Raw genomic sequence first — 15,451 nt, 5'->3', positions numbered from 1 at the left:
ATCGAATCCTATTCACTCAACCAGTCAACCTGCGCAGGCGATCGATTAATGCGCGGTTGTATAGTTCCGTGCAAATCATTCCATTCTGTTAACACTTCTTGTCAGTTTTCCTATTTTGGACTAAAATCAAGTACACAGATATGCTGTTATTCTGCTGTGGCGGCAAAGGCAGATATTGTGTGTTCTGTATATGTTTTGGTATTGGTTAGGATAATGTTCTTTCGTCAAATGGGACTAGCAGACGAACTTTTGCACCCGTGTTCCAACGTTAAAAACTGTATGAAGTTAAGTTTTCTGGGGGAAATAGTGTATGAAACCGCTTTATGTTGTTTAAATTGATGAGATGTGTGCATTTGGTTGCGTGTGATCTGTTTATTAAATGAAATATTGTTGAAAACTGACCGTCGGATTGCAGTCTGTTGTCGAAGAAACTGAGTGAAAAGAAGGGGAACTACTCTTGTCGCTAGACAAAGTATGAGTTACTTGCCTTGGGAAATTGCTTGTGATGAACGTCTGATCTAGATTCAGAAAACAACCGAACTCATGGATTTTATATGGAGATTCATGTGTTCAGGCCTGTAGTTGTTAATTCAAATGCGGTATGTTTGTATTGTTTGCTCCAGAGATGTATACTTCGTACATTAGAGCGTTCGGAACTTTTCAGTCGCAAAAAGTAGTACCGAAACAGAACAGCTTCTCAACCCATTGCACTATCGAGGATTCAGGCTGTTGCTGGGTCGTTATTTGTTTGGTTGCTGGGTCATTATCGAAAAATAACTACCCCTACAAATTTACAGAGGTAAAGAAGCAGAGGGGGGAATAAGGTTTAGTTTTTGTCTCTTCTCTTCTTTGTGTTGTTGTAGGTGGTGGTGTTGTTGTATTTCATTTTAGGTTATGTCGGTCGCTTTAACTTGAAAACAAAAGTAACCCCCATACCTCTCATGGCACGATCACAACCATTTCAAATTCCGCCCCCCCCCCCCTCTCCCTCCCCCCCCCCCCCCCACCCTTCTGCAAAAGCTGAATAGAATAGGTTTGATATGTTACTGTTCATCTCAATCAGTCGTAAGTGGCTCACTATAAGTGATGTTCCAGTTCCTACACAAAGAACAGACCGGTTAACTATCCTGGTCTTTGATTAGTTTTGTTTTAATTGGTGTTCTTCATAATATATTTTATTAAATGAAGGGATACAGATACTCTACTTGACAATATGGCGAAATTTAAAAAATTAAAAAAAGAGAAAATTAGCGCACGCTAGCCTTTCAACGCAGCCTGTTATGATGAAATGATGAAACTCAAAGAAGTGCGCGAAGTGAACTTTAGAAACAGCCTATTACACGTTAAATGCAATAGAAGAAGAGAGATGGTAAAGATATTTGATACAGAATCGATAGATAAAACTGAACAAGAGGAGCGTATGCAGATAAAATAAGCTACAAGCCTATATTGATGCAACAGAGGAAAAGAACTTGCATTCACTTTTCCGATACAGCATATAAAGACAGAAACAAAACAAACAAGTCGCGTAAGGCGAAATTACTACATTTAGTCAAGCTGTCGAACTCACAGCATGAAACTGGACGCACTGCATTTTTTCAACAAGACCGTAAACTATATCGTCAGTCCCCCGCTCGTGGAAAAGACAGTGAAATTGACATGCCAGTACAGCGCGGTAGTGATTGCGCTGAGCAGGTTAGCACGCTTTTCTGTATCTCTATTCTTTTTAAGTTTCTGAGCTTGTTTTTAATCCAAGCATAACATATCTATATGTTTTTGAAATCAAGAACCGACAAGGAATAAGATAAATATGTTTTTAAATCGATTTAGGAAATTACATTTTAATCACAATTTTCATATTTTTAATTTTTGTAGCTTGTTTTTAATCCAAATATAACATATTTATATGTTTTTTGAATCAGAAAATGATGAAGAATAAGATGAAATTGATTTTGGATCGTTTTATACAAAAATAATTATAATAACAATTTTCTGATTTGTAATGACCAAAGTCATTAATTAATGTTTAAGCCTCCAGGCTGAAATGCAATACCAAAGTCCGATCTTTGTCGAAGATTACTTGACCAAAATTTCAACCAATACGGTTTAAAAATGAGAGCGTGACAGTGCCGCCTCAACTTTCACGAAAAGCCGGATATGACATTATCAAAGACATTTATCAAAAAAATGAAAAAACCGTCTGGGGATGCCATACTCAGGATCTCTCATGTCAAGTTTCAGTGAAGATCGGTCCAGTAGTTTTCTCTGAATCGCTCTACACACACACACAGACACACAGACACACAGACAGGGAATCGAGATGAGGGTTGTGGTGTATATGTTAAAACATTTAGTCAAAACCTGACTAAATGTAAAAAGCGTGTTTGGTTGATTGGTTGTTTCAACGTACCTTCAACCGATCTGACTGTCCACGACCGATGCAAATTTCGTTTACATTCTCAGTTCAAAAAAAGAGCGTGGACACACGTAAATCAAAGCAGAAGACAAAAGCTATCCCTGACCTTTCGATGCAGAAGCTGAGTACCCATGTGAACTATAGCAGAAGACAAAAGCTATCCCTGACCTTTCGATGCAGAGGCTGAGTACCCATGTAAACTATAGCAGAAGACAAGAGCTATTCCTGACCTTTCGATGCAGAGGCTGAGGAGGGAGAGGACAGAGGAGTAGAGGCAGACGACGAGCAGGAAGCGGTTGAGGCGACACAGGGCGGGCCCCAGCAGCCAGCCCCTGTCCAGCATGAACTGCACCATCTCGGGGACACCCAGCACCATGATCACCAGGTCGGCCACTGCCAGATTCAGGATCAGCACGTTGGTGACGCTGGCCCGCATCTTGCGGTCAGTCAGCACCACGAAGATGACCAGCGCGTTGCCCAGCACCCCCACCACCACGATGGCGAAGAACAGCAGCGACAGCAGGATGACCGCCGTCAAGGACTGACCACCACCACCACCACCAGCCTCCTCCTCGCTCATCGGCGACAGCAGATCGGAGATGTTCCTGTCATAGGAAGTGTTTGCGGTGAAGCTGTCGTTGGTGAAGGCGAGGTCTGTCAGGTTGCCGGCTATCATGGCTGTGGTGTTCATGACGGCGTCGGTGGCCAGGTCCCTCAGGTCAGATGCCAGGGTGGACAGAGAGCTGTTGGCGCTGTGGTTCTGGTCGTTGCTCGAAGCCATGACAGATGCTCACAGTGTCACCAACACTTGGTCGGCCTCCGGTGGACGGTCAACTGTACTACCATCTACCTCGTTGCGCTTTTACGGGTGGAAAAATTGCGCTGTTCCTTATCTTTTTGTTTGTCCTGTTGTACTTGCCTTGCCCAGGAACACTGACAACGACAAAGAAGTCGTAATGTTCCCAAAGAGTAGAAAGTTTTGTCTTTTTCTTTTTGTCAGATCTAGCACACCACATTAGTCATCCCTAGCTTGCAAAACCTACCGCTGCAGTGTCTTTTATCGTCACACCGTTGCTTGTGAGGGGTTACACGTCCAGACAGTCTCAAATCGTGGTATGTTCAGGTGTTGCAGCTAAAAACGTCAATTCGCGGTTCTGACTGTATTTCTCTTGAGTTTGCAGCCTTCAGTGTGACACCGCCGAAAAACAACACCAAAGGATCAGAAGCGACGAAGAAACAAGGTGCAACTTTAGCAGGCAGCTGTTTGCCCCAAGGATCAATACAGCTATTCACACAGCTGGACCTCTAACTTTGTGTCTTATTGTGCTGATAAAACTGTCTTACATATATTATATTATATCTATTCTCGTCCAACACAGTTGTGCGTACTACTCAAAGAAAAACAAGTTGACCATGGCAACGCTGCTCATATGTGCCATACAAAGCAAAGCAAAGGCGGAGACCCAACTTAGACCGCAAGAGAAATCTGTGATACATAGAACTTCACAAAATGTTTTACGGCCAGTTTATCTTTTCCCTCAAAACACTTCCTACAGAAAAACAGCTCAATAAACAAGTTTATGCTTCCGGACCCTGTTATTTTACAAAACTGTACGATTTACTGCTTAATCAATACACAAATTGTAATACTGGTCCTCTGGACTTACTTCCGATCGCCAAATAAAATCCATGTGCCCTAGTTCACAAGGGGAAATGGCGACAACACTTGTTCTGTGAATGGATGAGTTCCTCTCGGTTTTATGTCTAACAACTTTTCTGGAAGTTCCAGTAAAATAGTAACACAGTCTGAAAAGAAAAACCTTGGTTGAGTTCCGGCATAGGTCTACAGAATACTGATCGAGGTCCAGTAAAAGTTCAGCATCTACACGGGAGGATAAAGAGTTCACTGCAAAGGGGAGGGGATAGGAGAGTGGGTGAGTGAGGTAGGAGGAGCAGAGGAGTCCGGAGCTCTACCTGACAAGTACATAATCTTATCTCTTCCTCCCCACTCTTGCAATTTCGGCCAGCACGCAACTCTACGCTGCTCGTAGAGTCTTGCGCGCGCGCTTTGCGCGTGCCGTTGTGGACGTTCCTTGTCGCACCAATGGTGCGCGCGCAACTCCCACGTGACATTGATTTGCTAGGCGGGCGCGTGCCGCTGAGAGAGATAAAGGATTTTTGTTGTGCAATTGCTGGGTCTTGCTGGAATATGGAATAGCAAATTCTGTTACATAAAAAGTTCATTTGCATGATTCGGTTCACACGTTTCAACGCATTGCCAATTAAATGTCCCTGATAGGTTTAGAGGCCTGTGATGACGTAAGAATCATTGCAGTTCAAGTTTTTTTCACAAGCTGGCAAGGCCTGTGAAGCAACGTCGGCTATGGGAGGTTGTGTCGTGAATTAGCCGTAACTAAATTATGATATTATTTGGACGAAGTCGACCTCACAAAGTCAACTTCACTGACGAAGCTCGCTGCACGAGGCTTCCGCACTGACTTTTTGGTAAAAAGACTTCACAAAGTCTTCGCGTAGTCAAATTCGGTCCCAATTAAGGACAAACTTAAAGGCACTGAATACATCCCTTAGTAAACCCGACTATACCTCCACTAAATAACTCATACAAGATTATGAAACTGGCTTTCTAACCATGAAATTCTTATTGTGTTTATTGCCGGGCAATAGAAGACACTTGGTCACTTTGTTCCCGGAGCCTGTGGCAAGCAACACGCGTTCTTTTAAATACTGGAATCGAAGGTGCTGTAGCATGACGTTCAGGGGCAAGTTATGGAACTGAAGGAAACAACGGATCAAAATGAACGATTGGCCGGCATTAACGACTGAGTTTCTCATCACGGAATCTTAGCTTCAACCACGAAAGAAACAGAGCCAAATCAGTTCAAACGTCCCAAACTGAAAGATGTCCAACAACTCGGCAATATCATTTGACAAACTCTTCCATACTGAAGGAGTGTTGTGGTCAAGGCAAGTACCCCTGCAGGTGGAGAATGACCATTTAACTTAAGAAAGAAACTGTGACCACAACTGGTGCGAATTTCAGTGCGTTCTGTACAGTCCTTATCAACTCGCGCACAAGGAGTCAGGCTAAGTAAGAAATCGTGTTGTGAACGCCAAATCAAAGACAGGCCACGAAGTGGAACTCACACATCAAAGAGAGTAATACAGAGTATGTAGTGCTGATTGTCTAATTGCGTTTACATATAGCACAGTTAGTCTACAATAGGTCAAAGGGAACTGCACATAAAATGTCACCATTATGTGCAACCTTTATTTTTGCGGAGCCTGCCGAACTTTGTTTTTCATTAAAACTGTAAAAGCTTCTTTATTTTTATACCTTTCTTCGGTACACCTTTAATGAATCAGTCAATCAACACAAAAACATGGGCGTGTAACTAATTTGCCTGTGGCGATGCCCCACAAACCTAAAAGTTGAAGGCAACGTGCTGTGTCAAACTGCATTACCCACTGGGAATGAATGGCACCAAGACCTGCCGTTCTTGACCTCTGAAAACAATGGCGCATCATCGTTCGACACGCAAATGCATCATTGGCAGGCGGGTTAGCTGAACAAATGATTTTTGTTTCGAATAGAAAATTAATTGTTCTTTACACCCAAACAAAAAAGGTTTTTCCTTTGTCATCCCGTATATTCAAGGCTATATCGAGCGTGCGCCTCCGCACCCGGACTCTTTAGCTCAATCAATGATCGTGATGCTGTGTATAGTCTCCAGCACGGAGGCAATTTTATTCCGATCCAGGCGTTGCGGGGGTGTGATACCGCACCGTTTTGACTGCTTCATTTCTTTTGAATTTTAGCAAAATCCAGACCGTTTTAAATGGTGAAATTTCACATATCTGCGCGGGACACATCAATGAAAATTATAGTTAGGCTTAGCAGTCCATTTATCGACAAGGAGTCGTGTAAGATGAGGTGAAAGTGGACGAACATAATATTTTGTCATCATTTTCACGAGTTTTCATTCACAAACACCTTGCAAATAAATCTCATGTTCCCCATGCAATAAATCCCCGGTTACCATAGTTGCAGGAAGCAGGTTATACATGGATAATCAAACGCAAACCCAATAGAAACGCTCGGGGATTCTTCGGCTCTTTTCATTGGTGTTTCTCCAGACCTAGACAGACGACACTGCTTTGCAAAGTTCCAAAAACGAACTGGCAAACTGGCACAAGTAAACAAAAAACAAAACTACTTCACAAAAGGTCATAAATTCATCACAAACAAATGAAACCTAGCGATATGTTTTGTCTTCTTACAAAGTCATGGAGTGCGTGTATCTGTGTTTCGATACACAGACGTTCGGAGAAACACGAACGTCAAGTTCAAGTCAAACCAATTGACCCCTGACACACTGACAAATTTTGACCCGTGCACAAGACGTTGTATCGCTAAACGAAGCGCAAATAAGAAATAATAATAAAAGCAAAGAACAAAGCAACAAGATATGCAAACATCTAACAAAGACGAGCAAGCAGAATGACAGGTCTAATGAAAAACAAAGAGGCAATGAGTCGGAAACAAGATCGCGATTCTTTCCTTCGCTGCATGACGCAAATCTTCTGTGACCTTTGGCCCAACGTGCCTTGCTTGCACGATGCAAATCTTCTGTGACCTTTGACCCAACGTAGCTTCCACATTCAATCACAAAGCTTAATATTTACAACTGAAAACCGAGGGGGTGGAATACTGAGAGGAACCTACAGAACTGTGCATCCTCAAACCTGACATACTTATCTCAACATTTTATGAACTCAAAACACAGAAAGTTGCTTTCACACGTCAGCTGTGATTGCAACAACGTGCTGGGGAACCAAAACATGTATTATCAAAACGGAACTTGTGTTTCAAAGCATGGCTCCCTGTGTTGATTTGGCACTTATTTTCTCACTACCAAAATGATGACAAAAACGATGTTTGGTGGTTTGTTGTCAGACCAGCTTTTTTTTTGTCGGTCCTCGGGGGGCATATCGACTTTTGTTTCATATTTATTGACCGTGAAATATGGACGGATCTACAGCAAATCGGTTCGTAGGCGTGTATATTTCTTGCTCCAAACCACACATGTACCAAATACATACCTTATGCATCAACACAACCATAAATAAAGGCTGTAGATAGTTTCAAAGAGACACAGTTTGCTTTGAATGGAGGTCACTAACCGTGATGTTGGAGGGAACGCTTTACTTCTGCGGTCCGGAGGTGCGCTCTCGGTATAGCCGTTTAGCTGTTCTGATTTCTTGTCGATTTCAACATACGCTACTTTGCATTTGTGGTTTTCATTTTTGGCGGAAGTATCCGCAATCTTCGGTCCATTGAATAAAATACTATCACAGGAAAAATCAAGCCGTTTATTTTATACGGAAGGAAAATTAATGGCCTTTCTAACAGTGTAATTGATTGAAGATTTAACAGCCCAGTAGCAAAGGGCTACACCAAAGCGAGTCTCCTTTGACTCAAAGTATAATTGCACCTCACTTCAAACCTTTCCTGAAGCAGCAAAAGCCTGGTGTGTTTATCTGTTCTTCGACACAAACAGTTTATTTTTAATTCACTGAACGTGCCCTTTTCACTAAGATCTTTGAATCAAGTGCTTGTTACCGCAAAGAAGAGGCTTGCTTTTTATCCATCTTTCTTGTGCCCCGTGTACAAAGGACAGTTAAACGTGTGTGTGTGTGTGTGTGTGTGTGGGTGTGTGTGTGTGTGTGTGTGTGTGTGTGTGTGTTTGTGCTTGTACTTGAGCACATGTGTGTGTGTGTGTTGTGCGTGTGTGTGTGTGTGTGTGTGTATGTGTGTGTGTGTGTATGTGTGTTGTGCGTGTGTGTGTGTGTGTGTGTTGTGCGTGTGTGTGTGGTGTGTGTGTGTGTGGTGCGTGTGTGTGTTTGTGTGTGTGTGTGTGTGTGTGTGTGTGTGTGTGTGTGTGTGTGTGTGTATGTGTTGTGCGTGTGTGTGTGTTGTGCGTCGCATGGGGGTCTTGGAAGCTAATAAATATGAGTTATGTCTAGTATGCTGACCATTAGCCAATAATAACAGACATGTCCAGAAAATGGATATCAACATGAGACGGCAAAAGCCGCTTTGTCATCTTTTCGCTTCCTCCGCCTACTTCTTCTTTTCTCGTTCAAAACCAATACATCTACCATCAGGCCACTCAATCTCCTTTGATTATTGTATTCAGAGAAGAGCTAGACAAAGCAGAACAGATTACCAGAGTCAGACTTACACACTAAGTAAGATTTATGTGTACAATTACTACAATAGAGACGCGGTCAGAAACAGAAGAATGACGTTCCGCAATGAAACATAGAATAGAAAGGTCGCCCTCATTACTATAAGCCTATACCAACCCCACATAATAACAAGTCGCGTAAGGCGAAATTACTACATTTAGTCAAGCTGTCGAACTCACGGGATGAAACTGAACGCACTGTATTTTTTCACCAAGACAGTACAGCTTCGTCAATCCCCGCGTGAAGGAAATCGCTCACCTCCCACGTGCAAAACGTAGTGATATTGACACGCCAGATTAGCGCGGTAGCGTATTGTGCTAAGCAGGAAAGCGCGCTTTTCTGTATTCTTGTTAACTTTCTGAGCTTGTTTTGAATACAACCTATCATATCTATATGTTTTTGGAATCAGGAAATGATAAAGAATAAGATGAAATCCTTTTTGGATCGATTTCTTAAATTTTAATCGTAAGATTAATTAATCTATTTTCGTTAATTGTGATCACATTTTAAGAGTAAACATGACATATGTATATATTTTTAGATTCAGAATGTGATGAAGAACACGATGCAATCAATTTTAAATCTGTTTGCGAAAAATTGATTTTAATGACAACTTTAATGAGCAAACTCATCAATTAATTTTTAAGCCTTCAAGCTGAAATGCAATACCAAAGTCCGGGCTTCGTCAAAGATTATTTGACCAAAATTTCAACCAATTTGGTTGAAAAATGAGAGCGTGACAGTGCCGCCTCAACTTTCACGAAAAGCCGGATATGACGTCATAAAAGACATTTATCAAAAAAATGAAAAAAGCGTCTGGAGATACCATACTCAGGATCTCTCATGTCAAGTTTCATGAAGATCGGTCTAGTAGTTTTCTCTGAATCGCTCTACACACACACACATACACCACACCCTCGTCTCGATTCCCCCCTCTACGTTAAAACATTTACTGGTCAAAACTTGACTAAATGTAACAAGTCGCGTAAGGCGAAAATACAACATTTAGTCAAGTAGCTGTCGAACTCACAGAATGAAACTGAACGCAATGCCATTTTTCAGCAAGACCGTATACTCGTAGCATCGTCAGTCCACCGCTCATTGAAATTGACAAGAAGAGCGGGGTAGTAGTTGAGCTAAGAAGGATAGCACGCTTTTCTGTACCTCTCTTTGTTTTAACTTTCTGAGCGTGTTTTTAATCCAAACATATCATATCTATATGTTTTTGGAATCAGGAACCGACAAGGAATAAGATGAAAGTGTTTTTAAATTGATTTCGACAATTTAATTTTGATAATAATTTTTATATATTTAATTTTCAGAGCTTGTTTTTAATCCAAATATAACATATTTATATGTTTTTGGAATCAGAAAATGATGGAGAATAAGATGAACGTAAATTTGGATCGTTTTATAAATTTTTATTTTTTTGTGTACAATTTTCCGATTTTTAATGACCAAAATCATTAATTAATTTTTAAGCCACCAAGCTGAAATGCAATACCGAAGTTCGGGCTTCGTCGAAGATTACTTGACCAAAATTTCAACCAATTTGGTTGAAAAATGAGAGCGTGACAGTGCCGCCTCAACTTTCACGAAAAGCCGGATATGACGTCATCAACGACATTTATCAAAAAAATGAAAAACAACGTCTGGGGATTTCATACCCAGGAACTCTCATGTCAAATTTCATAAAGATCGGTCCAGTAGTTTAGTCTGAATCGCTCTACACACACACACAGACACACACACACACACACACACACACACACGCACGCACGCACGCACATACACCACGACCCTCGTCTCGATTCCCCCTCTACGTTAAAAAATTTAGTCAAAACTTGACTAAATGTAAAAAGAACAATACTGATCACAAGGAAAATGCCCCTGTCATGTGTAGAGGGAGCTGCTGTGGTCTGTGGTTCTACATGTATGTCCTGAGGGGGTGAGGCGGAGTTGAGTCACAAAGGAAAAGCTGCTCTTTCTTTCGACTTTCATTCCGCTGATTAAATTTCGAGGCTCTGTTATAGTCTGCTGACAAAGCAAAATGGAAAGTTGGTTTGATTTTTGACTTTGATTCATCATGTTGAAAAATGTTGGGCTTCGTGGCATTACTTTTGCCCTCTGTACGCAGTTGTTGTCAGGCAGCGGGGCCACTTTCTACTTAGCCCTACAGGCAGCCGAACTCCAAATAAGAAGGATTCTGTGCGCAGTATCATTGATCAAAGGAAAGTTGTGATCTTTTTGAAAAGTTGTTTAAACAATTTGATCCAACTGTGCTACTTGTGCAAGTTCCGTTGTAGTTGTTGTTAATGTTGTTTTTGTTGTTGTTTCCTTGTTTTATCTTGAAACCCCCTTTGACTATATCGGTACTGTTTTGTTTCTACTTTGACATCCTACGACGCTTTTCTTCTTTTTTTCAGTGAATGTGTGGTAATGTGCTGCTTAGTTGTAATACTTTTCATAATCAATCCAACAAAATGGCCATGAGGATTCTGCTTGACCTTGACTCTGTTATCATATTTTGGCATAACATCAAAAAGGTGATCAAAAAAGCGTGTCCAGTCTCACTCACCTCACTCCAAAATATTAATTTGAATGCAATATTTCCAGAATCTGTAAGTAAAGAGGTCGTCAGGCCTGAGCTGTGCGTATCTATATATATATATATATACGACTAGTGTCTGTCTGTCTGTCTGTCTGTCTGTCTGTTCGCGATGCACGGCCAAAGTTCTCGGTGGATCTTTTTCAAATTTGGACACCGTATTCAGCTACACCCCGGACACAACCTCATCGATGAGATATTTCAACACGTGCTCTCAGCGCGCAGCGCTGTGCGCGCTGAACCGATTTTTTTTGTTTTTGTTTTTTGTTGTCGGGATCCACTACCAGTAACTCTTCCTTATCTTCTCCAGTGTTTTCAGCCGCGATTATCTCCCTTCCGTGTGGCGTCAATCCATATTCCCGTTACTACGTTACTATTTTTAGAAGGTCACTGCACGTTACTATTTTTAGAAGGTCTCCAGTGTTTTGCGCGTTTATCTCCTTTCCTTCGTGCGCCGGCAAAGCCGGCGTACACCCGGCAAAGCCGGGTCCCAGGCGCAGCCTGGTATTCGGCTCTACTTCTTCCCGGCGAAGCCGGTACCCGGCGAAGCGGGTAATCATCTAGTTACATATATATGTATCATTATGGGTTAAAATAACAGGAGATAGTAAGTGCGGCATCGATTTTTTGTTGTTGTGTGTTTTGGGGTGTTTTGTGTTAGTGCTAGATTGAAAATCCCTGTCAACTTCAGAGCTTTCAATGCAGAGAGAGAGAGAGAGAGAGAGAGAGAGAGAGAGAGAGAGAGAGAGAGAGAGAGAGAGAGAGAGAGAGAGAGAGAGAGAGAGAGATATCAAGTCAAATTTTATTTTACGATGGTTGTGGCATATAAGCTATACAAACGATCCTTTTTTCAACCAGCCCTCTCTTAGAGAGAGAGAGACAGAGACAGAGAGAGACAGAGACAGAGAGAGACATACAGACACAGAGACAGAGAGAAAAACATCAGCCATTGATTTGCAGTTCTCTGTTCCAGTCCACTTCGAATAACCAAAAACAAGTACAATGAAACCCATATGGGACAGTGTTTCAAAAACAAATGCGTAATCAAATCACGACATCCCTCTTCCGCCCGCGCAGGAGAAGAAAATGACAGAGGGGAGAGAAAAGAGCAGTTATTGTCTGGCCAGTCAAACAACTTCTTCGTATTCCGCCTCCAGGAAACCTAAGCACCATTAGCAAACACAAGAAGAACGTACGGAACACAAAAAGAAGAAGAAAACCGATAAGATAATCCACCAACGTAAACTTCCTCACGATGCGAAGACAATCTCTCGAGGATTGTCGATACATGGTTCGTGTTTGAAGTGGCCCGACATTTGCCGTGCGTCAATACACACCCTGGGTGGCTGGGAGCTGTGGGCATCAACGTGCATCTCACGTCCTTCGACCTCCTGTGTGTACACCACGTTCCGCTTGGTCGATGCAGACCAATTCAGTCGTGCGTGTCATACACGAGGGCGGTGCCGAGTTTATTGCCTGGCCTTTCTGACAGCCGCCCCCTCAACTGTACCCTACGCCCCCAAAGGTCAGGCATCAGCTGCAGTAACCGAACACCTACAAGTCTGGCATCCCTTATACCCCCCCCCCTCTCACCAAGTCCCGAATAGCCATCCTTATTACACCACAAATCTCGCATCACTGCGACGTTATCCTATTCCCCCACAAGTCTGACATCACCTGTACCCTACTCCCTCACAAGTCTGTCATCACCTGTACCCTATTCCCCCACAAGTCTGTCATCACCTGTACCCTACTCCCCCACAAGTCTGTCATCACCTGTACCCTCCTCCCCCACAAGTCTGTCATCACCTGTACCCTATTCCCCCACAAGTCTGTCTTCACCTGTACCCTACTCCCCCACAAGTTGTACCCTATTCCCCCACAAGTCTGTCATCACCTGTACCCTACTCCCTCACAAGTCTAACATTACGTGTACCCTACTCACCACAAGTCTGTCATCACGTGTACCCTACTCCCCCACAAGTCTGACATCACCTGTACCCTACTCCCTCACAAGTCTGTCATCACCTGTACCCTACTCCCTGACAAGTCTAACATCACGTGTACCCTACTCCCTCACTAGTCTAACATCACCTGTACCCTACTCCCTCACAAGTCTGTCATCACCTGTACCCTACTCCCTCACAAGTCTAACATCACGTGTACCCTACTCCCTCACAAGTCTGTCATCACCTGTACCCTACTCCCTCACAAGTCTGACATCACCTGTACCCTACTCCCTCACAAGTCTGTCATCACCTGTACCCTACTCCCTCACTAGTCTAACATCACCTGTACCCTACTCCCTCACAAGTCTAACATCACGTGTACCCTACTCCCTCACTAGTCTAACATCACGTGTACCCTACTCCCCCCCCCCCCCCCTCCCATCCTCCCGATGTGCTCTTCTTCTTCTTCCTCTTCTGCGTTCCCAGCTCCCATTGTGCTTAAAACATGTCCAAGTTTACGAAACTGATAACATTCACACCTTTTACCATTCACGATAGAGCATAAATTAATTGAGAAAAATGTAAGTTGGAGGTTTTCTACCTTTGCTGACACATCAGTATCTGCTAGCGTAACCATCTGCAAAATCCAATTTAGACGCCTGCCTTCTCGGGAAAGCAATCGATTTAGAGAAAAAAGCTAGCATCCTTCCCTTTCCCCCTTCATTCGGTTTCAGAGACAAGGTAACTCCACTCAAACTTCACATGTCAACGGCACTCTGAGATGTCTTCTTTTCTGTTGCCATCAAGGCTCTCTTCTTCTGTTGAGAAAAAAAACCACTACATGTATGTATGTACTGGACTAGTTTTCGTGTCTTTCGAGTCATACAACACACGCATGTTGGTTTTGTTTTCGTTTTTTGTATTTTTCTGTGACAGTGGTACCTGCAATAAAAGGAAACCCGCGGGACAATACCCACAAGTGTCACTACAACGGCTATATTTTGGCCAAGATAATCCACAAGTGGATGCTCGTTAGTTGGAGGCGTCCTCTTATCGGAGAGGGCTCTCACGTCTTAATGTCACTGTGCAAAATCCAATACCAGTGGTTCGTAGTTTGGGTCATTTTCACAAGGCCTGTTTTTTTAAAGTGCACACGTTGAAACTTAGAGGGTTTAAAACGAACGTGACAAGCACGAAAAAGTGAGTACAAAAAAAAAATACATACATCGGCCCGCGTATTCCCATTGCGCTTTTAGCGAAGGAAAACATAATTTCAAGCAACAACGAAAAAGACAAATTGGGAAAACCTAAGACAGCTCTAAACAAAGATGGAAAAGGAGAATTCTCCGTGTAATACAATGGGGGGCAAAATGCATTTTGCAGGATGAAATGGTAAAATGAGATTTCCCTTCACGGGGATAAATTCAATTTGTAGTCTTTCAACATATTTACACTAAAAAGTTGGCAGGGATTTGTGAGAATAAAACAAATCATCGAAAAAGGGATGGGGGAGGCAAACAGTTTGTGTTTTCTTCTCCCGATGTCCTTGTCTGCAGGGAATTAGTAAACTGTGGCGTGGAAGCTGTTAGAGCGCTCTTGTGGACTAAACATGCATGTATGTAGAGTCCTTGTCAGCGCTTAAATGGTTTGATTCTAAGTCAAACATTCCCTCCCCTCCCGGCCATTGCGAATTAAATTCAAAAGAGAGTATGGTGAATCCGTCAATGTTTATGTGTGTGCGTGTGCGTGTGCGTGTGTGTGTGTGTGTGCGTGTGTGTGTGTGCCGTGTGTGTGTGTGTGTGTGTGTGTGTGTGTGTATGTATGTATGTGTGTGTGTGTGTGTGTGTGTGTGTGTGTGTGTGTGTGTGTGCGTGTGTCACTCTCCATCGTCTATAAACCTACTTGTCTGTTTGTTACGGATTCCATGCTAATTTTAGAATCTGCCCTCGGTCTCTGTCTCTTTCCTCCTAGTGTTAGAACGAAACCAATAAGTTGTGCACAGACGTCCTTTTCACAGAGTGGTTGGATTGTACAAAAACGCACATATATTCGCTATATTTCATTATTGCAGCCGTGTAGTTTAAATGCAATGCTCGTGGATTTCAACACAAAATTGAAGGAACGAATTCTCAATTCCTTCCTCTCCCACCGCCCCCCCCCCCCCCCCCTCTCTGTCTCTGTCTCTCTGTCTCTGTCTCTCTCTCTCTC

General features: G+C 42.7%; 1 protein-coding gene across 1 annotated transcript in view; it reads right to left on the bottom strand.

Annotated features, from left to right (window-relative positions):
• Nucleotides 1-3,779, bottom strand: part of LOC138975297 (neuropeptide receptor 15-like) — a 97,369-nt gene extending 93,590 nt beyond the window's left edge. The window contains exon 1 of the mRNA XM_070347955.1: nt 2,647-3,779. Coding sequence (XP_070204056.1) covers nt 2,647-3,197 — 551 coding nt within the window. The 5' untranslated portion in view covers nt 3,198-3,779. The remainder of the gene's footprint in view (nt 1-2,646) is intronic.
• Nucleotides 3,780-15,451: the final 11,672 nt, after the last annotated feature.

The sequence above is a fragment of the Littorina saxatilis genome, linkage group LG1 (assembly GCF_037325665.1).
Source record: "Littorina saxatilis isolate snail1 linkage group LG1, US_GU_Lsax_2.0, whole genome shotgun sequence".
NCBI lineage: Eukaryota > Metazoa > Mollusca > Gastropoda > Littorinimorpha > Littorinidae > Littorina > Littorina saxatilis.
This window is presented reverse-complemented; position numbering and strand designations above follow the sequence as displayed.